Source organism: Lagopus muta, chromosome 6, assembly GCF_023343835.1.
Source record: "Lagopus muta isolate bLagMut1 chromosome 6, bLagMut1 primary, whole genome shotgun sequence".
In the NCBI taxonomy this organism is placed as follows: Eukaryota; Metazoa; Chordata; class Aves; order Galliformes; family Phasianidae; genus Lagopus; species Lagopus muta.
Genome location: NC_064438.1, coordinates 28,052,596 through 28,079,502, shown reverse-complemented (window position 1 = coordinate 28,079,502; position 26,907 = coordinate 28,052,596). Strand labels below are relative to the sequence as shown.

The 26,907-nt window shown below is 47.9% G+C and overlaps 1 protein-coding gene across 5 annotated transcripts in view; it reads right to left on the bottom strand.

Annotated features, from left to right (window-relative positions):
- The window catches only part of ACTN1 (actinin alpha 1), an 80,294-nt gene extending 55,034 nt beyond the window's left edge, over positions 1 to 25,260 (bottom strand). For 4 of the 5 annotated variants that reach the window (XM_048948178.1, XM_048948180.1, XM_048948179.1 and 1 more), the window contains exon 1: positions 24,980 to 25,260. In XM_048948178.1, coding sequence (XP_048804135.1) covers positions 24,980 to 25,087 — 108 coding nt within the window. In that variant the 5' untranslated portion in view covers positions 25,088 to 25,260. The remainder of the gene's footprint in view (positions 1 to 24,979) is intronic. The other variant, XM_048948182.1, reaches the window with a different exon arrangement.
- Positions 25,261 to 26,907: the final 1,647 nt, after the last annotated feature.

The following is a 26,907-nucleotide window of genomic DNA, read 5'->3' as shown; positions in this document are numbered from 1 at the left end:
GCAACTCCTAGGTGAGTACACACATTTGCACAGCTGTAGGTTTTTGTCTGTGTTTGTCTGTGTTATATATTTAAGTCACAACTGAAACAGCCAAGAACAAGACAAATCCAAACATACGAGTGTCTGTGTACTCTACATTCTGGGAAAAGGTATTTATTATGGTAATGGTCATATTCAAATTTGAATTGCATCGTGACTTAATTGGATACCGAAAGTGCTACAGCTACTGTGGGTGGTAAGATTATGAGGATGGTCTTTTCTGGGATCTTAAGACACATTCCCTGTTGAGGCATGAATGCATCATCTAAGAGCGTGGATAAAACAGGATTTAAACTGTCTACACTAGCAGTGAGTAGCAAGCTGCTCCTCAGTGAGCATCACAGAGCAAGGAGCGGTCTAATTAGTCTTCATGGGCCCTAGGGCTCCTGCGTGACAGCACAAGTTTCTACCACCTTCCCCCTGCACATACTGCAAGCACTGGGATCTTGTATCCTCACGCAGCACACAAACCCTGGATGTGCCAAGGTGTGCTTTCAGATGTGCATCAAGCCCCTGTGAGTACACGTGGACATCACCAAACAAACTGGCATAGAGGTGTCTGGGTACCTGAGCCAGGAGACCACAAAGAGCACTGAGGGAAGTCAGGCTGGGCCAGCGCTGTGTGAAGCAGGAGCTGTACCAGAATACACAGCAGGGACATGAGCTGCGGTGGAGCAAGGAGGCAGGGAAGGTCAGTCCAGGTCTTCTCAGCATGAGTGCTCAGACCAGGATGGAGAGCTTAAAGCAGGAGTATGAAAAAAAGGAAGCAGAAGATTACAAACTACGATAGGGGAATAACTACAGCAGGAGCTTTGTTCCAGGCTGCTGTGGTTCAGTGTTTCAGACATCCTGAGACAGCAGCAACTGTATCGATAGATGGAGGCAGGGCTAGCTTCCCCAGCACAACATTTGTCCTCTACTTCCCTCAGGATGCTCTGTGTTCCGTCTCATGCTCCCTTGCCTTCCCCACAGCTGCCAAGACTCCAGCCTGGGAAGCAAAGCAGGAGATAACCTGGCTTTAAGGGAATGCATCTCTCTTAGTTTTCTTGAACTGATGACCAAAATCTTTTTTTTTTTTTTTTTTTTTTTTTTAAATAAATTCTGACTTTAATTATCTTGTTTGTCTCAAAGCTGTTTGTGTAGTTCATCAAAGAAGGAAGATCTCTTTAAAAGAAATCAGATGTTGAATTTATATCAAGGATTAAAAGGGAAGGAGAAGGAGAACCACTGAAGAATATATTTTTTTAATCCTTTGATGTTTTATTCAAGCTGAACCATTAACAAATGCATTTTCAGTTCTTGGTAGCACAGTAGCTCTGAGCTATTAGAAAGAATAATGATGTCTGGTTTTCTAAGTTTCTGCTATGGTTTTACAATTAATTTTTTTTTCTAAACTTTTATGAAAAAGTAGAAAAGGAAATGATGCTTAAAGACACATACAGCAGGACCATTTCAGCAGTTGTCCTAAGTGAGACCTAGGAAGCGCAAAACAAACCTCCTGCATCTGGCCCAAGGGCTGCCAAGGAGAACATTTACACTGACACCAGGGGTTGAACCAGGACCTGCACTGCAGAGCAAGGGCAGAACAAACGTGGGGACTCCAGCCCAGCCCAAAGGAGCCAGGAGTTATTTAAATGCTGACAGGCACAACACTTTACTAACAGGAAGAATTGGATCTATCTTTTTTAAACCAAACAACGTGATTTTTCACTATCCTGATGACAGGAAAACCTGCGGGAACATAGGGGAAAACACACTGCAGAAAGAACTGGAAGCCCAACACAGCTATCTGCCAGTTCAGCCCCTCAGGAACCATTTGCCGCTTCTGCTTTTCCACCTCAAAGCGCCAGAGGCCTCTAACAGCGTTCTCCAGGGAACAAAGGAGGAGGGGAGGGAGAGGAAGGGCGGCTCCAGCAAACAGAGCTCCCTTCAGCCTGTGAGGACTATGGGTGTCCTCAGCCCGGGATCTTCTACAAACATCGGACCCTGATCCTCAGTTGCCCCACGGAAGGTGCAAGAAGCCCAAACGCCCTAGTGGTGCCTGCTGCACTCTGGTGGGCATTAACTCAGCGAACAGGGCCCAGCACCAGCCCAGCTACCCTGCAGGCCAGAGCAGCAGCAGTGCTGGTGGCAGGGGATGGGCAGTGATTTACACCCTAACCACCACACGTTCACATTCCTGCACTTGCTCACTTCTAGGAGATGAGGGCAAGGAGCTCACCACAAGAGCACACAGATGATGTAAACTAGATGCTGAATGCCAGCGCACATTTTTCTTCCCTGTGCGCCACACATACCCAGAGCCTTGCCATTTATAGGAAAGGCCACGGGTACAAAAGGTGCATTCTTCAGCAGGCCAGAGGAGGAGGCATCGGACTGGGTATGAGATGCTAGCAGTTTACAAAGCTCTGTTCTCCAGGTCAAGGGACGAAAAGAAAAAAATATATCACATTTTCTTACTCTAAGGAGGAGTTTTCAGGAGGCCAGAACACTGGAAGAGAAGAGAGATCTTTCAGAAAAATCAGGTATTTTCAGCAAGAAAAATGAATGAGCCTCAGAGATAAAGTTTTAACTATTTTTAATCAGCCTAGGCTAGAAGAGCATTAAGATGATTCCTATTAGCTATGCTGAATCTCTCAAGGTGCTATGCATTAAGACAAATATTACTTGGGAAAGAGAGAAGGATGGGAGGATGAGAAACCTGGCACTCAATAAATCCTTCTCAGAACCACAAGTTAAAGTGAACTTAGTTAAGCACTTCGGTATCACCTTGAAATCATTAGGATTGTTTCTCCCTTTCTGTAGCTCCACTTAATCTCTAACTACATTCCTCACTACGTTCCAACTAAATAGTGTTGCCATCCAATTTCAGCACAGCTCTGATAATTTGAGATATTGGCTACAGTTAATCAGAGACATTTTTCATGCTGTGCAGAAAAAAAAGCCTGTTTTCAGCAAGGGTGCAGGTAAGAGGAATACTTTCTCGTGAGCTGCAGGATGCTGCTTTGGCAGCAGTAGCTCTGGCACATTGTGCTCCCACTTTCTTTCACTACACAGGAACTCTTGCTTAGAGGCTTCTTCCACCAAGGACGATGGTATGCAGCACAGGTCTGGCAACTGCACTTTGTGGGAGACTCAATTGGCTTGGAAACCACTCCACAAATACATCTGAACTACTCAGGTGCACACCTGGATACATTCTGTAGCAGGGCAAGGAAACTGGCCAAAATATTCGGGATTTCCAGAACCTGGCTTTTGGAAACAAACAAACAAAAACTAAGGGGTGACCATGGAAAACACTTTTCATTAAAGACTTGTAGTTCTGCAATTAAACATATATCTATTTCTGGTCAAGAAGAACAGGCCCTTTGCAATAACCACGTAGGGAGGATCAGTGCTTCAAATCAAACTGGCTGAGAACACCCCTAGGTGCCAGAATTTTTCCTAAACCATCATCATGAGAAAGAGGCATGGCTTTGCTGGTTTGGCCACCAGCACGTTGTTCAGAAATGTAGTTATTTTCTACACCCTGCCAGCAGGCCACCACTGGGAAGAAATGAAAGGCAGTCGCTGGGAGAGGATGACAGAGTGGCAGGGCTTAATTTCTGACTCACCTGGAGGGAGATGCTTTTAGCTATAGTGGATGACCGGTGGTTGAGGGACATTGATTTGAATGGAGTTATGCAAGGATTAAACAGCAGCAAAGGTAAATAATCAAGAGAAGATATTATGAAAATTGCAAAAGGGAAACTGCTGCTGACTTGTCCCAAGACAGGAGGAGGAGAAAGGAGAGGTGGGGAGCACTTTTGTTTGTTCTGAGATGAGGGAAATTGCAAAAATAGCTGGGGGAATAGTTTATTTCTGCTATGAGCTTTAATCTCAGTCTTGCGGTGGTGGCAACAGGCTTTCATCCAGCAGCAGCTGGAGAGAACAGCCATACCAAAAGCTACATTGTACATGGAACATAAATCCAAAATTTTCCATTCCTTTTCCTTCTGCCTGGATGCACATGGCATCTATTCCCTAAAGTTTCAAATAACCAGATACTGAAATGATCACTGTGGCCTAGGAATTATTTTTTCAATGGTTTTAGGTCTAAAAATATGCATTTATTTCATCCTTAAATATGATGAACTCTCACAATGCTTTTATAAGATATAAGATATTATAAGACATAAGATATAAGTCACTGCTGACTCCAACAGCCGTACCTGCTTAGAACACACCACCAGAGGGGCTGCTAGCCACCACGTAATGCTCTGTGAGATGTGCAGGCTATGGGTGGAGAGAGCAGGGAGCATCTACACAGGTTGCACAGACCTTTACAGATCTCTCCTCCCTCCCAACACGTCTCACATCAACTAACACTGCTACATTTGGGTTTCCTGTCAGAGTCGAGAGAGAGAGAGACCGCAGACCATGCTTCAATAAAGAAAGCACAGAAGAGAGAAATTTCCCCACCGCTACAACCCAGTCATCCTAAAGCTCTCCCCACGTCCCATGCTGAAGAGGAAGCTTCAGCCTGAGGCAGAAGTGACCGGCCCTCATCAAAGCACATCAGCAACTTTACAGCCTCTGTAGGCAGCCACTGCTCATATGTCTGCATGCACTCATAACCAAGACTATTTGCCTCCATTCCTGGGCTGAGCAAGATGGGAAGCAGCCAGCACAGTGAGTGCTGTTGCAGAGCCCTGGTAGACAGCTGTGCTCAAACACCCCAGCGCACCCAAGCACCAACAGGGCTGGTTCAGGAGCCCAGGAGGAGGCATGGGAGCTGCAAGGCATGGCAGGGACTGCCATGTCCCCTAAGAACAACCATCATGGGCAGCCCCCTCCCCCCCATGTCCCCACTACACTCACAAGAGCTTCACAGTAAACACATCCTCCACTGAAGCAGAGAGTACTAATATAAACCAGATGCTGCAGGGAATTTTTTTCCCTCTTCGTCTGCACTAAATTTAAATACTGAGCTCTTCTTTTGCCAATTTCTTCTTAAAGGGCCTGCACTTTTCTCTTCATCTCTGTCCCATTCTTCTGGGTTTAGAAGCCCTCCCCACACTGTGACTACCTCAGGAAGGACACGTCCTCACAAAGCCTCAGCCCCTCCTGACTTCTCTGCCGTTTCCCTGGCACAAAGGAAGTCCTGCAGGTGAAGTTGTGGAGCAAATCATTGCTCCAATGCAAACACGAGGGGACTGGTACAAAGCCACCTGCTCAGCCAGGCTCTGTAAAGGATAAATGCTGCCTCACACAGTCATTCATCTCAGCCCAACAGAAGCACACAAGCAGCCATGTAATTGCACACTGGGTAATGATGCTTCCCAAAGGGTTTTTCTTTAACTAGAAGGTAGGCTCCAAAAAAAAAAAAAACAAAAAAAAAAAAAACAAAAAAAAAAAAAAACAAAAAAAAACAAAAAAACAACCATCTGCGCCCTGCCTGGTGGCTGAACACTGCCATCCCACTGAAAGGTGCAGCAAGAAGCACGTGCCTGAGCCTCAGCTGCTTCACCTCCATGTTCAGTCTTTGTTCACACCAGGTGTGAGCATTAGGAAAGCTTTCCTGTCCTTCAGGTATACCCTACTCCAGCTCTTTGTCTTCTGACAAGTGATGTGGTAGAGTCAACACAGAAGCTTACATTCCCACCTCCTGAACGACAAAGAACTGCAATTAGCTTGTAAAAACTGCACTTGGCCTGGCCAATGTGAACAAAGTCCCACCAAGAACCTAGTTGTGATGCCAAGAGCAACCCAGCAGCCATCCCAGAGGAAATGGCCAGCAGTGACTGGAACCAGTATCCATCGCATCACAGGCCTTGCCTTCTTTCCAAGAGGAGTAATGGAAACTCACATGCCAGTGAGGCTTCTAAGGTCCTTGGGCTTGATGATCCCTGCAGGTCCCCTCCAACATGGAGGTTTCACAGCAGAGGAGGTCATCCCAGGGGTGCTGCCTCTTGAGACCACGGGACCCTGCAGCATCACCAACTTCATCTCCAACAGCACAGCTGATCTGTCTGCATCAGGCACGGGCATCAACACCATCTTCTTTGTAAATGCTTTAAGTGGTTATCTGTCATTGGTCACGGCTAACCTCTAAAATGGCACTGGATTCATACATCATACACACTGTTCCCCTTCCCTGCTACTATCAAAGCCCACAGCTGTTTTGGTTATATTTCAGGAAGTTGCCTTAGCCTCCTAGCACTGTTGAGCATCAGCTGCCCTTGGCAATTCATAAGCAAACCACTGGCAATTTAAGGGAGTATGCCATTCTTGGAAGGTGCAGTAATGCTGGCACACACTTTTTTATGTACAGTTGCATTAAATTGCTACTTCGTTTCATCTCTTCTTGAAAACCTCACCCTGAAGTCAAACACAAACCTATTTATTTTTGATAACACACTGTTCAGCAAGCAACGGAACCAATGAAGCTGGCTTCCTGCTCGGCTCTGCGGTGAGCGCTCTCCGATGCCTAATAAGGAGCAAAGCTCTTTGCCTTCCTCATCCCATAGCAGCCAGCATACAGACAGCACCTCTCTTCGTTGCTTGTTTTCCCTGACTTTGTTGAATCATATCATCTTCAACACTTCAAAAGTAAGCAGGCATATTTACAGTAAGAGGGATGTTCTCACCTGGATTATAAACTAGATAAATAAGAGAGAGAAAATAAAGGCATAAAAATGCCTGCATCGCATAGCAGGGCATTACTTACATTTCATGCCAAGTATAATTTAATTATTAGAAAAAAATAAAACAATCAGTAAGGTGAAAACACATTCCTGTTTATAGAGCCTAGCTGTGAAGAACTAGATTTAATCATCCAGGTGAGTAACAATGACAAACAAGACACTGGTGATAAAATTCCAAGGATTTATTGAATATGAACTACTCAAATGTCTAACTGGATCCTGAATTAACTCAAAAGGAACAGGGACAAAACTGTGAAGAGCCCTCATGAATTTACCTCCTTAAGGCAAAGCAATATCCTAGATGTAAGGCTGCTAGGAAAGGTGAAGGAATGGCATGAAAAATAATTACAAGCAGTGGAGTAACAGCTCTGCTCCGTGCTCGCCTGCACATGAGCATAGCGAGGTCCTGAGCCTGCACAACGAGGGAGTGAGAACAAAGCATTTTTGTAAGCAAACTCCTTAAATCATTCGAGATGTTCAATTTACTTCTGCTTTACAGTTCAGCAGGAAAGAGCAGAATGATGGAACGATGTTCCATACATCCATGGCAGATTTTATGTGGAGTTTGACTTAGGTGAAGGTCAGATCTATACTATGTGGCTTACAGTTGGTTTGTTTGCCTTTTTAAGGCAATACAAAGTAAATCACCCTTTTCCTGCCCCTCCCTTGCTGCTCTTGAGAAAGACATTGTCAAGGTACAGAAATAATTGTTTATATCTAGACTTTATGTGGACACAGTGGTTGCACATTAACTACTGGGGAGAACTGCCATGGACAGCTTTGAGGGCTGTGTGGGGAGCTGCCTTTCTGCCATATACAGAAATTAAACCATTCAAAGGATGGGCTGCTTTTTCACCAGAGCTTACATACAACATTTTGAACTACTCTCACAAAGATACAGTCATTTTGGGCAGATAACAGAACTGCACTGCTCCAAAAAGCAGCCCTGATAAAATGGAGCATGAAGAACACCAAGCCATCACAACATACTATTTGCCTAAACTGAGTAAGCATGCAATTATATCTTTAACCCATATCCTTCCTTAGCTTTTTTCTTTCTAGCAAGCACTGATGAACTCTGAACTGCATGCTATCTAGCTATAAAATCCCCAGCTTGCACATACCGCTCTTGAAACTCTCAGCTGTGGCTCCCAACCACAGGAAACAACCTGTGGTCTAGTCCATCAGGCAGAACAAAGCACAAGGATGCCCACTGCTTTTAGCTTGCATTTAAGTATCTGCAACCACTAATTGCACCTAGAAACTTCCCAGGACACGGGCTCATCTTGTTTTCTGTCGTGCATGAAACACTTGCAGGGACAAGAGAAGCTCTGAACCCATGCAGTCATTGAGATGGACATTTCAGCTCCTGAATGGCATTTCTTCAAACATCTCTGCTTCTTCAGAAAGTAGCATGGGCTTTATTCAAGCCAGAGATATAACAAAATTCCAGGCAGTTTTAACTCTCATTTGTGGTGATTTTGGAAAAGCGTGTGGATCCAAGCAATGTGCTGGCAGTAGACTGAAATTGAACTCTGGAGATGCTCTCTACAACCAGTGTTAGGAAAGGAGTTCCCACAAGACTAGGGTGCTGTTTGTGGTTTTATCATCCCAAACCCTTTTAAGTCCTTCAACAGTTCCTTAGTTTAGGCTACAGGGCATTTTTTTTTTTTTTTCAAATCCCTGGAACATCAGTTCAAGAACCCACAGTGTCATCACAGGTACAGTCAGACGCATAAGCACCATAAGGTTGCTTTCCCCATAGCTTCTCTCTCAGTTGCTGCCTCTGTTCCTGAGCAAGCTCCCAGAAGCACCCACTCAGTAAAACGCCAAGATCCACAGAGAAGAATGCCTGTCCAGGTCCATGGAACTCACCTCCCAGAGCCAGTCTAAACTCCTACCCATGCTTCCTGACATGGTTCAGCTGATTTCTTTATTAGCAGAGAGGTTGCTGAAGCTTGTCACAGCCCCAGCACCTGCCAAGTTCCCTGCATGGTGAACAGAGACAAAGCGACAATGAAAAAGCCCGTAAGACATGTCAGCTGAGGGTAGGTGAGGCAGCAAGGACTCCACTTTTGTTTGTGAGCTACTGTGGCTTGCAGAAATGAGGATTCCTGCTAAAGAATGACAAAAACAAACATACAGAGCAGCCTGAATGATAAAACTCAAAGCAGAGCTAGTGGCATCAGTGCTCATAGGACTATCACAACCCACCATGATGAGGGACACGTCTTTGGTATCCCTCCACTGTAAAGGACAGGCCTTGTAGAAATATTCAACTCAGGCGGGGAGAAAACTTCAGAAGAGATAATATGTTACTAAACCTGGATTTCCTGCTAGGCCATTTGAGATCAAATGTGAGCTCTCATCTTAGAGACCTTACACTTGAGCAATGGTGTCACTCCCACAAAACACTGACCCCCAAGTGCTTCACTTGGGGCAGGCACTCAGGAAGTAGTGCCCTGGTCCCATCTGATGCCAGGCCTGTAAGGGCAACAAAAGCACCTGACACCTTGCTGTAACACTAGGCTGCTAGGAAAAGCAAAACCTCAACCCCAAGGCCAGGCAAGCAGTCTGGGCAGACACTACAAAGCCATACGGCAACTCTTCCTTACAGATCTTTTAGTCTTCCATCTATTTTCTCTTCAACAAAAAGAGTCTATGAAACATGTGCCAATAATTCTCCCATAGACAACCCAGCAGAAAGGATCTCTATGCAGTCTGAAATGCATCTCCTGCATGCCAATTCAAGGCAGGCTGCTTTTGCCTTTAATCATTTCCCCCATGAATAAGTAACGCCTAATGAAAATGCTCTTCCCCTGGCAGTATTAGTATCCTGATACCTAGTTGCTGCTCGTACAACAGTCCCATGTTCAGATCACAGTGCCAAGGACAGGCAGGAGACATGTGGAAGCAGACATCTGGATTACCACCCAAATTCTTCATTGCTCCCCAATAAAGGGCCACAGAAGTTAATAACAGGCAAAGCTCTCTGACCCTGCAGCCTTTGTGAAGCTGCCTAGAGGTATCTATAACTCTCAAAGCCAAAAAAGCCCTCATATAACTAGGGGATTCAATTGTTTATACTTTGATACATAAGTGCCCATATTCTTACTTGTTCATAAGAAAATAGCAAATCATTTAGTCAGAGTAACACATCAGAGTACAGCTCATCACTTAAAAGGAGCGTCTTCCATACTCACTCCTGAGTTAGCTGTTGCCTGACAATTTTCCTTTGCAACAGTTGCTAAGCAAAACATTTGCAATTCAGCTTACTATCACAACTGATACATGGCGATTGCGGATACACTGTAAAATTCACAGCCGCTTAATCTTGTTCATCTTATGGCACACCTTAGCTTCTTTTCAGATCTCTGACGCTCAGGATTTTATTCTTTACCCACGTAACACCTAAATTATCAGTACTGCAATGTATGCACGGACACACACAGTAGGTATAATAAAAGTAGCAGGTCCTGCGTCATACTATGTTGGGGAAAAAAAAACACTTGACAAGGAATAGATGAGCCAAGTGGCAGTACACACAGTTTCTGTGTAATCTATAAGTCATCACTGTCACGATGTTTGTCATCTGCTTTCTTCACTAGGGAATCATCTGAGTGAGGCAAAGTGCATGCAGGAAGGTGGCATTCAGATGAGAGATAACAGTGTTAGTTACCACGTGGAAGCCAAATGACACCATGGAACAAAAAAGCCAAGGTACATTGCTTGTTTCAGAAAAACTAAAAACTCACCCCAGAGCTAAACATCATCCCACAGATCAGGCAGTGGTGACTATAAATAGCTATCTTACTAGTACTGTAAGATACCCACCATGAGTTTGTCAAATAGAAGATTTAGGGATTACTTCTACATGTCCAGGTGGCTTTCTGTTTCTCCTGCATTAATCCAGTTCAGAGCAGGACCAACATGGAAAAGTTCATTTAAGACAGCCATAAGTATTAAAAATTGCAACAACTACAGTCTAAGAAGCAGTACCCTCAGCTGGCAGTCACACCTAGCACTTGATGCAGTGGGAACCCAGAAGTCACCTACTGGCCAAATGTACATGTGACAACTATACAAACCCTGTGGCCGTAAGGCACAGACCCATTTCCCAAACCAGTCACTGTCATGCCTGAACAACCTCAGACATTCATCCCAGAAGACCAGTGTCCCTGCCAGAAATCCCCAGAACATCTTTTGAAAGAGATCAGGTTATTATGGAATAAGTTAATTCCTGGCAAAGGCTCACTGGCAACAAAGATGAATGCAGCCCAGTCCAATCTTTGTTCCTAAAAACATCCATTTTCTGCTCTCCCCATAGCTTCCTCTGAAGGCTGCTGGAGGAACAGGTCTCCATGAGGGGGCTTATGGCAGAATGCGCAGCTTCACAGGAATACCAGCATGAAACACATTGTTTCAGGGTCTCTGGTTAAGTGCTAATCTTCCGGATTTGGATGCCAGCCCTGATTATGAGAAGTATGCAGTAAACACAACCTCGCCATGTGATAGGAGCGCTTAACCCTCTTCCTGCTGGCACCTGCACTTCAGCACAAAGTTGCAGTGGGAACAGCAAAACCTCATTTCCACAGGCTGGCTGGTCTTTTGTCTTCAACTCAGTGCTTGCTGCCATCTCCTTTGGAAAGCCATGCTCATGCAACGGAAGGCTGCGAAGGATGAATGCGATTTCCACCAAAACCAGTCCCCTGGAAGCCAGTTTTGCACGGTGTCTGTCCCATTCTACCCAAGCACATGACTGGGCAGCAGCCACAACCATGTCAAAGAACAACGTGGGTTTATGTGCAGCTTCACAGCAGGAGGTTCAAGCTGATCTTGTCTGTGGGCCAGGAAGAAATAATCCCATCCCAGCACACTGAACAGCCAGGGGGTGGGCTTGAAGTGCAAGGGCGCACTTGTCCTAGTCCTTTCTTCGCTGAGCGATCAAGTAACTGTCACACGTTGCAGCAGGGACCAGCCACTGCCCAGAGCCTCATGTCCACTGCACGAGCACCTGGCAGAAGGCACACCGTGTCTGGCTTCAGATGCTGCAGGAGGGTCCCACTCACCTCCCTGTAGCCAGCCCTGCTGCATCCTCCCAACAGCTCTAAAGCAGAAGGAGCCAACCTAGGGCACAGCCCTTTGCTCCCAAACTTCCTACAGCAGCCTTACCACTCTTTAAAGTTGGAGATCAGACTACCGGGACTTGCTCATGCAAGAAGCCTGGAATCCTACAGAGCAGCATGGCAAATTCTCCGGGCTCTGAGCTTTCACACTTGGCAAGGAAGCTTTGCTGCCTCAAAGCTTCATCAACTGTGTGAAGTGCATAGCTCAGACATGCTCTGTGGGGCCTAAGAGGAGGCACTTAATGTTCCTACAGAGGTGGCAGAAGCATCTTCTCTCCTAGATCAGCATCTGGTCCAAAGTATTTCTTAGATCAGCTATTAAGCACTCAATTCCAGAAAGAGGAACACTGCATTGGACCTGAAAGTGAGACAGACGCCAAACCCCAGTCCAGGACCAATGCTTGGGGAACCAAGTAATGTGCTGGTCAGAACACAGATCCACTGATACTTACTTCCACAGCAAAATCAGTTTAAAATGGCATGGCTACAGGTGGCTTTAGTCCGCATTCCTACCTTGGGAGAGCTGGTGGATGGTTTACTCTTTTCACATGCAGACTAGAACTATCACCTGGAGCTGTAAAAATTCAAGGAATTTGGGCAGGGCTTAAAGAGTGAGAATGTGCTGCTTTGCCTTCCAACATAATAAGAGCTATTCAGAAGCTTCTGTATTTGCTCTAGCTCCAAATACCACATGGCTGAGGAACTGGTTTCATGGTTGGCCTCAGCAATTTGCATCCAGCTGATAACAGCTGACATAGGTAAGAACACTCAGGGTGGACTGAAAATTGTGAAACTGAACCTGGAGTGAGTCCTGCCTCAAGCAAGTTTTGAGAGCACTCAATATTTGCATATGCAGAAGTTAAATAAATGAGGTGTGAACTGTTAAGATTTTGTCAAGTCTTTGGAATCATCAAGGACTGTCAACTTGAAGATACCTCACCTCACCTCCTGACTATCTAGAACACACTTTACAGACTGCAGTTACTGTTCCCATTGGAAGGGTAGCTGTTGTTGCAGTGCACTCCAGTTTCATGACAAATAAACACCCTTAGAAAATCTTGTTAAGGATTCACATGAGAAGAAGTCATAGGAGAATGTGACTTCCCAGTCCATCATATGGGAAGGCCAGAAGGGAACACAAGCAGAACTATGCTTTGTCAGTACCTCGTGCTTTGCTCTAGTGTCCAGACAGCCTGCACATCCACAGGGGCACACTTGTCCAAAGGACAGCTCTTAGAACATGCTGTACCCAGTCCTTGCTCATTCCTGAAGAGCTGTTTCTTTGGATAGGACACATAGACAGAATCCACATCCCACACTCCCACACCCTGGATGTGCTCATGGAATGCACTCAGGCCTGCCTGCAGCTGCTCTGCTCAGAACCACAGCAGGACTCACCTAGTGTGGGACTGCCAGAGCTCACTTCTCTTAATTTGAGAATTCAAATTAAACTCTGAAGAAAAATGAAACCCCTAAGTTACTCTCTACATGAAGGAGATGAAGATAACTATAAAAAACTTAATAACAAAAACAGTTTCAAAAGTGCCTTCCAATACCATATAATTTTGTTAATGTATCAGACCAAGAAAGTCAGCAACCTACCTAAGCAGAACAACATTCTTCAACCTAAAGCATAAAGTGTCCCTCAGTAAAATGTCAGATTATCCTTCCCCGCTCCTGTTAATCAAGGTGGGGCAATAAAAGAGAGAACAGAGGAGGAGAGAGTATTTGGGACTGAGAAATACAGGAAGAAAAAAAGGTATGAAGGAATACCACCTGAGGCTTTCAACTCAATGCAAAATTTAATAAAAAACTGTATGCCTCTGTGCATTCAATGTATGCTCTATGGCTATATCACACCAGCAACTTGCTACAGCACACTACTGTACAACTTAGTTGGAAGAGTATGGAGAGAGGCACATCTCCGCTTGCAATTTTGGAGTGACACGCCAAAAGCAGACAGCTGGAGCCAAAGACAACAAGTACGGAAGTGCAACTCTCAAGTGGTCTATTACTAAATCTCCCTCTGTAGAGAAGTGGGAAGCGCTCAAGCAAGGCATGTCGATAGGGTTCAAGGCAGCACCTAAACCAGACAGAAAATCAAATGCATGGTGCTAGAACAGAAGAAGGAATTTAGAATATTTTTTCATTTGAGTGAAGAGAGTTGTTGTAAGCAAGTATCACAGAGAAGCAGTTTTTATTTGCCATTACTGATACAAGTGGCTTTAGGAAAACATTTAAAATCCATTCTTATCTTGTCAGCTCTCGCAGCCTTGCAATGTCTGGGAGCCACGCTCAGTGATTAGAGATCTGCAGTGCAAGGTACAGGAAGGCAAAGAAACAGCCCTTTCCTCAGATACCTTACAGGCTACCAGCAAGCACAGCAATTGATGGGAAGAAGACGCAGACAGAGGCAGGAGTACAAAGAGGCAGACCGCTGCTCAGGCCAGCAGCCAGCAACCGTGGTACAGCCCTGGGGTCCATCCCACAGGTCTTCCTGAGCACATGGCAACAAACACAAGATCAGTATTCCACAATGCAGTGACAACAGCAGACTCCTGGGGCAGTGAGGCATGTACACAGACAGCAGCACCAGAGGTTGACAGCATGCACAAGACCTAGAAGAGTGACAACACCTCTGTCTTTGTCACCTGAAACTCAGGAAGAAAACTTTCTAACTCCAGTGTAACCTATGTCACCTTCCCAATCTAAATCCATGGCACACAGCATGAACTCACAGAGGTCTTTTCTCAGTTCTTTTCAGCTGCTTGGAGCCAGGATGCAGACTGAGATCTCGTTGCACCTCAACAGACTCTCCATTTTTCTGACTTTATTTCAGGCCAAATACTACAAATGAATCCCCTGCTCACTTGCTGAGCTCAGTGAACCTGTTGGCTGGCAGCTGGGTAAGTAGGTATTTTACTTTGTCTTGGAGGAGGCATTGAGCCTGCTGCAAGGTTGGTTTATTACATGGTAAAAAACAAAAACAAACAAAAAAAACCACCTAGCATTAAGCTCTGCTTATTACACCTTCCCCACTGCCAGCAGCCTCACACTCTTTGGCAGGACAGGTAATGAGAAGGCTCCTGGCTGACAGAGGAGCAGCAGATCACCACGTGCCAGCCGCAGCCACTGTGCAAAGCCGAGATTCCTCTCACATGACAGAAGTGAGCCTCATGCCTCCCTGTGCTGCTTTAGGCAGATCAAGGAGCCAAGCAGTTGGTGCTAAGCAAGGACCCAGTAAGTTAAAAAGCCTCAAAGCATTCCCAGCTTCAGCCAAAGCAACCTTGAGGACTTGCTAGTTCACCTGCATGGGGTCCCGAGCTCCCACCAGCTGCAAGAAACCCAATAGCACCAAGTTCATGCCGGCACTCCCCCCACCCCTTCCCAGACCTTCAGTGGTCATTGCCTCTTACAGCACAGCAGGTAAAAGTGGTTCCAAGCTCTGCAAGCTGCAGAAGGTATTAGGCTTCAAGTGTTTTACTTACTGTAAGCAGTTCACTAATTACATTAGTAATGATTGGATTATGGACAGTTAACAGCTTTAAAGAAACAAGACATTATAGGAGGAGAAGGGAAATATTGCTCAGGGTCTGGGCTGAAAGCTTCCGTCAGATTTCAGCAGTCCACCCATGCTTTAGGAGCTGGCTGGGTCAGGCCATTTGCAACAGGCTCCAACAGCAAGGCATGGTGTAACATGTCACTAAATGACAGGCTGGTGCACTAAAATTATTAGTGTTGCAGGAGGTGTGCTCACAGGAACAGACAGTTCCCTGCTCTTTCGCTGCCTCCACCAGCTTCAGTGCCTCCAAGTGAGCAGGCCCAGAAGCCTGCAGTCAGGCGTGCGCATGCTGCTCTGCTGAGACAGTACCATGCCTATGATGCTATGTTTCAGCATGCAGCACTGTGACTACAGGCACTTTAGATACTCTTTAGTAGAGGCCCAATAGCTTCAACCAAGCAGCCAGATGCAAAAATCCACAGTATCAGGAGCCAGAAGCATTCATCAGAAACAGCAGCTAGAAATCTCCTTTCCCTAGCGATTTTTGCCAGTGCTGGAAGAACAACATTAATTCCTTCATCTCTTCAGTTCCTAAAAGTTCACACAAGGTACGTGTGGGCCTTGCCCAATGAGAGCTGACCCCTTCTGTCCTCACCACTGTTCTCCCCTCTGTACCCAGCCCAGGCAGAACAGACCCTTGTTCCACCCATAGCCACCTCCAACGCTGCCACCTACCCCGAGTGCCTCCCCAGCACCCTCCTGCCTATTGCTTGGTCTCCTCCTCCTCCTTCCTGCTGAGATCTTTGGCTGAGTGCTGGCAGAAACTTGGTTTGGTGTTGCTGGCCGGAGGGTGAGGATTTCTGGCAAGAACAAACAGCAGAGCTGGGCATCCTGCCCAGGGTGAGTTCACACTTGGCTCCCCACAGCTGGAAATAGTCTCATCCCTGGCCAGCATTCCCCAGTGGCCCAACAAAGCCCAAGGAAACAGCAGGTTTCCATGCACTGGCCATTTGGTGGCAAGTTGGTGAGTGTTGATGAACATAACCCCTGCGCTGCCTGCACCCAGCCCTCCCCATGCACAGCAGCCACGTGTGAGCAGCACTGTTAGAGGGCACACGGTGAACAGGCACACTGCTGCCTGTGAGGTGGTGTAAGGCTATGTGCAACCAAGAGTGATTCTTCCTGTACAGATGCTCTTTCTTCCACAGGCAGAATCAGAGGGAAGGCGAGGGCTCGAACAAGTGTGCTCCTGCACCCTTCTGCCCACTGCACTCCTGCAGCAGGGCTGCCACACTCTCCTCCTTCCTCAGAGATCTCATCACCCAGAGCAAATAAAACATGTAGAAAACTCACCTGGAAGCACGAACACATTTAAAGAGCTGCAAATGCTTTTGGCTGCAATCAAAATTTTCCTACGGAAATTAAGTATTTTCCTGTGATAAAACCTGGCACAGCCATGGTCTAAGCAGCTATAAACAAAGTGCCTTTTCTTTTACATTGTGCAGTTGAGAAATACACTTATTTGCTTTTTTGTGGACTCAGGTTTTTTTTGTTTTGTTTTGCTGGGTTTTTTTTTGGAAGTTTTTTTCAAGTTTTCTTGGAGACATGTAACAAGCAGATTTACTGAGGGCTATGTTAAAATACCCAAAGGGGATGATAGGTAAGCATGCCATGCAGCAGAAGAAACTGCTACTACAGAACGCAGGAGCCCAGCCAGGGATCTCAGCCCTGGGCAGGCTCATCACTTTCCATGATGAAGGAAAGTGCTCTGCTGGGTGCAGACACCATACATGGATCTCTCTCTGCCTCATCTCTTGGAGGCCTTTACAGGCGAGCTCCTGGAGCAAGGATGTAACAGCACAACTTCCATTTACAGCAGCAGCAAGTTACTGCTCAGCAGCATACACTGCAGGGAGCAGCCACAAGTGCCCTGACTGCCTGATGCAAAGACCATGGAAAACCAGAGTCCTTCCTCAGCTGCCAACTGTCCATGGATTGGCACCTCTGTAGGATGGGAGGGAGAGTTGTCCTCAGAGTTGGAAACGGAAGCATGAATTTTCTGTGAGAAAACTCTCCAGCACAGCAGCAATCCAGCATTCGGTTCATGAAAGGAGTGGAACAAACAGCCCATCCACAGTATGCTGTTTGGCACAGAGATGAAAGATTTTGCAAGAGTCCCCTTAAAAATGAGGGCCAAGCATGGGACATGCAAGCAGAGCCTGTTTGTGCCAACCTGAAAGACAGCAGTGACTCTCAGAGCCAGGCCTTTCTGCTCAACAACCGCCCACCATCAGCTAGGAGGGCTTAGATTACATTTCCAGACCAACTTCTTTCCCTGTTTTGAGTCCCTCCTCACCCAGCAGCACCACTCAGCTATGAGATGGCTGTATAGTCAAACCAACAGCTAAAGCACCAGCTAGCTGGTACAATTCATCCTGCCTTCTCACTGACCGCATAGGCCATCCAGGAGGACAGGGAACAAGTTGTTGAAGTTTCCCCTGCAGCACCATCTGCCTACAAATTATCCACATTGTCACACTCCCATAAGACTGCCCAGAAGTGCTAGATCTCACGCATTCAAAGGTTGACTTGAAATCACTCCCATGTGAACAACAGGAGACATAGGGAGACTTGTGTCAGTCCACTGTAGTGAGTGTTCATAGGCAAGGCATGGCCTTTTCACCCGCCAGCACATCCCACTCACAGCAGAATTTCAAATCCAGTGCAATGGAAAGACCACACCACAGGGATGAACTCATTTCCAGGAGGCTTTCAGTCCACGTAGATAGAACAACAATGAGCCATCTGAATGAGAGACCAAAATCCTTACTGTTTAATCATGCATAACCCGGTCCTGTCATTGGAAGCTGTTTCGGTGTACTGACAGCAAAGGAAGTCTCTGCACAGCCTTGATCATGCTGTTGTGCTTCCAAAACAGCAACACATACAGAAGGGAGAACAACTGCAGGTGAAAGTATCAGTCAGCTGCAACACTGGCACAAGGGCTGCCTTACAAAGACCTGACATAGGCCTTACCAGTGGAATGCACTCATCGCCAGTTGAGTAGGAAGGACACAACAACAGGAAACCGAAGTAGGAACAAAATGGTTCTGCTTTACTGTCCGATAGGGTGCTAAGAGGCTAAACTGGCACCTGGCCATACCACAAACATCCTATTGACCAAGTTCTTGCTCTGATGCACTGAGGAATGACAGCAGGGAAGATGACAGCAGAGAACAGGAAGCTAGCTCATATAGTAATCATATTAATGCTACTGGGTTCACTCACTTTAGTATTTTGGGGGGTTGGCCCACAAATTCCTCAGTTGCACCTCAAGAATCTGGGTGACTGTTCAGAACCAGGCAACTGATGTACAGTGCAGGAGAGGTCAAAATGCAGCGGTGGACAGTCCTGCAGATGTAGGTAACACAGACTGTGTGATATGATGTGTGCCACACTGAAGGTCCTGCTGCTGACAAAACTATCTCATACTCTGCACCAATTCACCCAACAAATCCAAGTTCTGTTAACGTTCTTCAGCCCCAGTATCCCAGAAACAAGCAAATTTTAGGCTCAGAGTCACCTCTTCTTAGGGGTGTTTCTTGTTAAGATCACAGTTTTTCCACTGAGCAGCTGCCAAGCACACTACTTCCCCCTTTACAGAAATCAGCTACAATTTTGAGAGAGGGAAGGTCCTTACATTGCAGTACAGGATTTGTAGAAGTCATGCTAAGCATATTCCTTATGGTGATCATCACATTTCTAATAGCCACATGTGGCAAGAAATCAGCTTTTTTAATACAAAAAGGTAGAGTAAATTCTGTTACACTCTGTTTCACATCCTCCCTCTCTGACACCACTGCTTGAACTGTACTAAATGCCACTAGAAATCACAGCAATATATCCAACAAGCCCTGGGTTGAACACATTATAAGTCCACTCCACTCTATTTGCTGTAATTTAGCAGCTCCCTAGGGTTTCCCCAGACAGAGTTCCAGTGCCTTTTCCACAGCATCTGCTTTCCATGCCTTACCATGAGCAGGAGCATAGCCATCCCCTGCTATGAACTGTGCCCCAGGGAACGGCTGAGGTGTCAGAGACAGCAGTGATAATGCACAGGCAGCTGGAAGCACTTTCAGTCATCCTCCTTTGCACCTCATGCTAAGTTTCACTTTCTCTGTCACCTCTATTTGTGCCAGCCTTAAGAACTCTAGTCCAATGTCTTAAGTAGGTCCCAAGGAGGCTGCAGAGAGAAGCACTGAGGCTTAGAGACTGGCTGAGAAGGCTGACCAAATGCTGCCGCTCCTTCCTCCCGTTTGAAATACGTGGGATGTGGTGGGCTGTGAAATTGCATCTCGCATGCAAAGAGCAAAATCCTCAGGAGCAACTGGGGCTCCTTAAGATGGATGGCGGTCACTTCAGCATTGCTAAGAGCAGGCAGCATTCACCTGGGGCTTCTGAGAAAGTGATGTAAGAGCTCATGAAAGTCAAACACTTACTGAGCAGATTCAGTGATGCACATTCTTACGACTACACTTGATTTTCATAGCAAGGGAACGCCACCCCACACAGAAACACCCATTTCCTTCTAAAGGGACAAGTTCTCACCAGACAGCCAAGAAAACTGAAGTTCCTGCTTAAAGACAGTCTCTGCAGCAGGCTAGCAGGGCAGATGCCTCAAGCTACATCAGGCAGCAGCACAAGTGGTCAAGGAGGAGGACAACTGTCAGCACCTCAGGCCTCTGTATCAACAGCCTTATCTCCAAATCACACGCACAAGAATTTAAACCCATGGCCTGAAGCGGTCAGCAAGTTCCTCAGACAGACACATTTTAATCACTGGGATGGTAGCTGGATGCCTTTGAGGTATTTCACTCTTCCCTAGAGGATAAGGAGTACAAGCAGTTCAATCCAGTTTGGTGAGCATCTCTGCACACCTGCGGCTCTTTGGGATCAAAGAACCCGCAGTCTTCTTAAACTATGCCTGTTTGCTCCCCAGTTTCTCCCTTACGGAGATGCCAAATAGGTAAGTCACTGCAAAGCCTGCATCCCTCATGCATCAGGAGGCGATGATGAATAATAACGTTCTTGTCAAAAACCCACAAACCTCACTTCCTGACGAAACCTGATCACAGAGAGCAAGAAGCAGCTCCCACACTCAGGGCAAAGCAGCTGATCTACAGAGCCAGATATTTATTTCCAGAGACCCCCTACAGCAAGTTCTGAGCTTAGTGTTTTAAAAGCAAGTATTTGGCAACAAGCTACCTATGTTAAACAGCAAAAGCTTGATCTGAAAGATAACAGATACCTGGTGACCTATATTGCCTGCCTGTATGACTGTAAAACAGCAGCCGAGCGAGCAGCCTTCAACATTCTGCCATTCTGCTTCCGCACTGGTATCAGTCTGTGCTAAACAAGGCACGAAGAATCCCTACGTGCATCAGGGCCAGCCTTCCTACAGCACATCCACACCTCAGAGAGGTCCACTTCTCGCCGTGACCCATCTATTATCATCAGCATCACTCACACAGAGGGAGCCCAGGGACCAGAGCTGTACATTCATTTATTTCACTGCTGAAACTGTGGTGGGACTGAAAGGGATATAAAGCAAGCAACAGACAAAGTATAGCAACACATCTCCATGTGGGTCCACAGCAGAACCACAGCTGCCCAGAAATCCAGGCACCCAGCTCCAAGCAGGCCATCTGGAAGGGTGGACACTCAAACCACGGCAACTGCACCATCTACGTTTCGTCAGCTATTAGTCACACACGTATCACTTGGTATGAGACTGTTATGAGCAGGCCTGGAGGTGGGGTGTCTCCACCAGGGAATCTGTGCTACGTTAAACGAGCATTTTCTATTCTTAACGACCAGACACTGAGGCGATTAGCACAGCAAAATTCAAATCATAACAAGAGCAGCAAGACCTGCTGGATGCAGGCACAGCAGGGCTATGAGAGCCATAGGTTTTTGTACTCATGTGCATCTTTGGGTGTATCTCACACAGAGGGGTTTGGGAAATAGTCATCTGCTTTGGGGAATTCCAGCAATTGCATGAATAACTATACTTAGCACTCCTTGAGGGCAGGAGAGGTGCTTCCAAACACTGTGCTATCATTGCTTCAGTAGCAGTGAGAATCTGAATGCTCCAGCTCTCTCAAGCAACAATATCATTTACTGATACATTAGCACAGAAGCACCAACCTGCAGAGGCAGAGCAGCACTGGATAGAGACAAGGCATGTTTCTTTCTCTGGTATTTTAAAGAAAAGCATTCCCACCATTCCTTACAGCACTGAAGTCATATATGGCCGTCTTCTACATGCTGCAAATAAACACTACTTCCTACTCACATTGCCAAATCAGCAGCTGTCAAGTCAAAAAGCAATTCAGCATTTAAAGGGGATTTTTGTCCCTCAGCTCTGCAATTTGGGCATGTCATTTCAGGTCACATTTTAAAAGAAACCCTACACAGGGTGAACCCTGAGCAGCCAAGTCCCCAGAATGAGTGCACAGCAGAAGCAGGAGTCTCCCCAGCACTGTGAAACCCCAGACACTGGGTCCCAGCAGCAGTAGCATCACCCCTGTGCTGTTCTCCATATTTCAAGCACTATCCCAGACAGCCAAGGCTGCTGTACCCATCCCTCAGGGCAGACAGTGAAGCTACTGAGAGCTCAGAAACTCGTCCTCCTAGCAGCATAATGTTCCTGTTGAGCACAATACTAAAACACGTATCAGCAGTTCTTCCTGCTTCTGAGGCCTGCCACGAGGCTCCACTGAGCCTATGAGGCTGAGGGACAGGGAGATGGATTCAATTCTTCTCTGAGCAACATCCCCAGCCTGTCTGCTTCCCAAGCTCAATTGATCCCAGCTGCACAAGGCAGACAGGGTTGCACAGCAGCAGAGATTCCCAGCCTGCAGGGCCTCACCAACCTGGGACGTGACTGGCTGGACTGAGACAGGCAGCAAAGCTCAGCTGCTTCCCACAGACATCTGCTCTCTGGCTGACCAGAAGTGCCACCACTTCGGAGATACTACCTCTACTCCCAGACAGTTTCTAAGCACCAAAGTTTCAGAGTGTCTCACTGAGTGGCACCGGTAAAATCATAATATTACAATTACATATCAAATTCTAATATTATGATTTGAGAGAACTTAAATCCCTGCACAGACAGATTTCCTCATATCTCTTTCCCAGTATGGAAGTTTCGGAGTCTACTATTTTTAAGATTGGAAACAGAGCCTCACTCATAGGGAGTCCTGTGTCTTCTGCATGCAGGCAGTGAAACACCAGTGTTCTCCCATCTATACAAGCCATTGACTGATGGCAGAGCTGAAACAGGCACCGCAATTTCTAAGAACTTATTGTCCAAACACCTATTTATGTGGGCAGAAAAACCCCATCTAAGTTCAAGACTCATAAATAGCAGAATTAAGCTCACAAAACAGTATCTCAGTACCCTTACAAAGCAATTTTCTTCTCAAAACTCACTGCTCAGACAGCCAGGCTTTTAAAATTTCTCTAGCTGTTCCTTGGATGGGGAAGAACCCACGACACATCAGCCTAGTAGAACAGCCCAAGACTGAGCCAGAGGGAGCCAATGGGAACATTGGGAGGCACAGATCTCTACAGTTCCCTTTGGTAAGCCATCCATCACAAGCACAGAAACAAACATGTAACCATAATTACTGCAACAATTTAATTTTGTTGGCGAGAAGTGTTACTACACTGCACTGTGCCTGGTATGCACTGTTAGCTCCCCATCCTCAGAAGGAGGCAAACACCAAGGCCCAGCAGGGCTTTTAGCTGCATTCAGAGAGGAGCAGGACACCTTCAACACCTACACAGCCTGCCCAGGCTGCAGCCCCATCAGCAGCCCCTTAGAAGGAAGTGCTGTCCAGCCAGACCCCACCTTCTTACCCACAGGCACTGGAGGGATGGGCCATGACCAAGCTACAGATTTGCATTCACCACAGAACAGCTTCAAAGGGAGAAACATCCCAGCGACCACAGTGCAAAAGAAACAGTGTTCAACAAGCCAGAGAAGGACACTCTGCCCACCACGTTCACTGGCAGTGGACGAACATCAGAAGAAACTGGCTTGGATTGTTTCAGAGTACACATGTGAATACCTTCAAAGTCTTCTCTGGCTTTTCCCCTCTACACAAGTAACCCAAGTTAATACAGTGGCTCTCTGTCCCCCTCTTGTGATAGGATCAAGAGGACTGAACATCCCCTGGAAGGAGGGAATTAAAAGAAAACAGGGCCTTTGAGACACGTACCACTTGTGTTTTGGGACCAGAGGTTTGACACCTGCTTCCAACAATCATGTCAGTGTCCCTCTCTGCATAAAATATTCTCACCGCCCTCACTACCCCACGAAGGGGGAAAGCCCAACCATACGACACCCATTTTCCCTCACAAGCTGTGATCAACAACCGCCCATCCTGACCCAGGCCCTATGAGCTGCTCCCGGCTGCATATGGGCCAGACACGGGGGCAGCTAGAGATACAGGTCACGGGTAGGACTAGAGATACGGGCTGCGGCCAGGCAGCTTTCTTGGAAAGGAAAGAACTTCCTTCCCAAAAGGGGCAGAGCTGGGTTGGCAGATGAGCCACACAGTGCTTACAGCCTAGAGACTGCATTCCTCTTTCTTCTTCGTTGAAATGTAAGCTCACGCACCGTGAGCTTTCTCCATTAAGCACCCTCGTTCATATGTTTTATTCTTATGCTGTCTCCCCTCACCGTGCAAGCCTCCCCAAGCGAGGAAACTGCTGACAGTAGCTCTATGCCTCTCCCCTCCAATTAACTCATAGGGCTCCAGGGGAAAGCCTTTCCAGCAGCAGTTTTGGTGGCTATGCACAGGAGAACCTGAAAATCCTCGGTCTGAAAACCGAGGAGCGTGCTGGAGAATAGGAAGGAGAGGTGCCGGAGAAGAAGAGCTTTCTCAGCGGCAGTCCCTTCCCTCTGCTCGCTCCCAGTTCCTTCCAGGAGCACAACCGTAGTATTTCACTCGCTCCCGAGCGCTCCGTGCTCCCAGAAGGGCGGTGCAGGGCTCGAGGCGCACACCTGGATCCCGGACGGCCGGGAGCAGCGCAGCCACCCCAGATGCCCCCGCCGCGGCCGGGCTCCGTTCCGCGTACGGTGCTGCTGGACCGCTGCCCGACGGAGCGGCTGCGGCGGAAACGTTTCGGGGCTCAGGATATTCCCGAGCGGTCTAACGCGGGATGCTCCGGGCTTAGAGGAGGGGGAAGGATAAAATAACGAGGAAAGAGCGAGGCTGCAACTCCGCCGAGCTCCCTCCCCGCCACCACCCGCAAGTTTTTTAAAAAAAAAAAAGGGCCGAATGTTACCATTTTTGGACATGAGCTCCGCGCAAGCCCTGCCCTACCCCACACCATTCAAACGGGCGGCGAGGCACCCTCCTGCCGCCGGAGCCGCCCGGGAGCGGCCGCCCCGCCGCCGCCGCCCCTCCCGTTCCCGGGCCGCTCCGGGCCGCCCCAGGGCGCACCTGCGGCCCCGGCCCGCCCGAGGCGGGGGGGTGGTGGGGGAGAACGGGGCGGCCCCGCTAGGCACCTGCCCGGCCCACCCCGCCGCGCTAAGGGGCCCGCGCGCCGCGCACCTTCCGCTGTTGCTTCTCCCAAGCCGGGTCGAGGAGCAGGTCCCGGTCCCAGTCCTCCTCCGGCTGCATGTAATCGTTGGTCTGCTGCGGGTCGTAGTGATGATCCATGGCGGCGCTCTGTTTGTCTGATCTGTCCGTTTGTCCGTCCAGCTATCCGCAAGCGCACACACACGCTCTCCCCGTCCCGTCCCGGCGCTGCCCGCTGTGCCCGGCCCGCGGCCGCTCACCTCGAGCAGGCGGCGGCGGCGCCCGCTCCCTCCCCTCAGCTTCAGCCGCGGGGACGAGCCGAGCCGCTCGCCCGCCTCCGCCAGACTCTCATTGGCCGTCTCCCGGCGATGACGCCCCGCTCATTGCTCTCTTTACCCGTCCGTCACGATCAACTGCCCCTACCATTGGCGGGTTGAGGATGCCCCGCCCCGCCCCAGGCAGCCTCCCCCGCGGCGGCGGTGTCCGCGGGCTCGGCGCGAGGGAAGGCGGCAGAGCGGTTCGCGTCGGGCGCGGTGCGGGGCTGCGTACGTCGCAGCGGCGGAGGGGGAAATGGCGGCTGCGGGTTTTGGGCGGGAGCGGGACCCGCAGTAAGGGGGCCAGAGCAGCTGGCCTCCGGCCGGACCCGGAGCACCTCTGCCCCGGGGCACGGATGGCCTCACGGTGGTCCCTCTGGAGCTCCCCTACCCTCGTGGTTTAAGCACGTTGTTGGGTTACTTTTAACACCTCTCCAAACGTGCCGCTCAGTGAGCGGTGTTGCAGCGTGTTCCCGGGACGCTCAGCACCACGGAGATCCACATCCCGAGGCATACAGCGCTCTTCTGTGATGCTGAACCTCGTGCTTTCCTGGCAGTTGTGCTAAAAGCTGCTGTCCCACAGTCACAGCGTGCCTGCTTACTGTGCGTACTGTGCAACTGTACAGCGCGACCTCCTTGCTGCTCTGTAGTGCTACCAGCAGAAAAACGCTTCTAATCACCAGCACCTGCAGCCCTATACGTGTACCAGTCACTTCTTGTAAAGGATGGATGATTTAATGTGCAGCGTCAGTGCAATAGAATGCAAAGAAATCAAGAACTGTGGTGTTTCTTGGGTATTATTAGAGCTTCTCCTAATCATCTTCCCTTTTTACTTCCTTATCTTCAATTCCCAAAATTTTTCCCTGGGTTTTTGGGAAATACTTTATTTTTTCACTCTTTATCCTGACTTTTTTCAAGGGCTCCGTAACAAAACTGAAAGTGTTCTTGGCCAGAGTTTGTGAACTTACGGGTAGCAGCCAGGGCAGAAAAATAAATAAATGCTCTAAACTCAGGCTTGTTCCCGGATCCACTTGACACTACGCCCTTGTGAGGAATACCAGCTCTGCAAAAGGGAACAGAAGAGCTCACAACAGGGAGAGGGTTGCACGGCAGCAGCAGGAACAGCAGAAACTGGTGCTCCTGACCAGATGCCTGTAGCCACAGCTGTGTTCTGGTTTTCCTCATTTAGTTGCCTTTAGTCCCCTGGAGTTCTGCTCTGTACAAGGCTGCTGCTGACTTCCTTGGGCATCATTCAAACAGGTCTCCAGCAAGGTCCTTCTCATCCAACAAAAGGGGAGGGCCATTTCCCAGACAGCAAGCAGAGCCACCGTGGGAACAGCTAGCCCTACACCCCACTTCTCCTGCCTGCAGCACACTAGAAGAGGAAGGAGCCAAGGGCATTTCTGGTTACCGTCTGCTGCTCTTTTGCTTTGTGCTTAGCACATTAGCGACAGCTCGCGAGCTTCCCTGGGGAGATACCTGCTTTCTTGAAAAGAACACCATAAGCTTCTGTAAGGAGGCCCAGCAGCTGGGCTGGGGCACTGCACAACAATGCACAAGGCTGTGTAGAAGTAGTCTTTTATTCTGGGAACTCTCACAAGCAAGTTTCATCATTTATATTCTGCAGATAATTCAGAAACCTTGTTG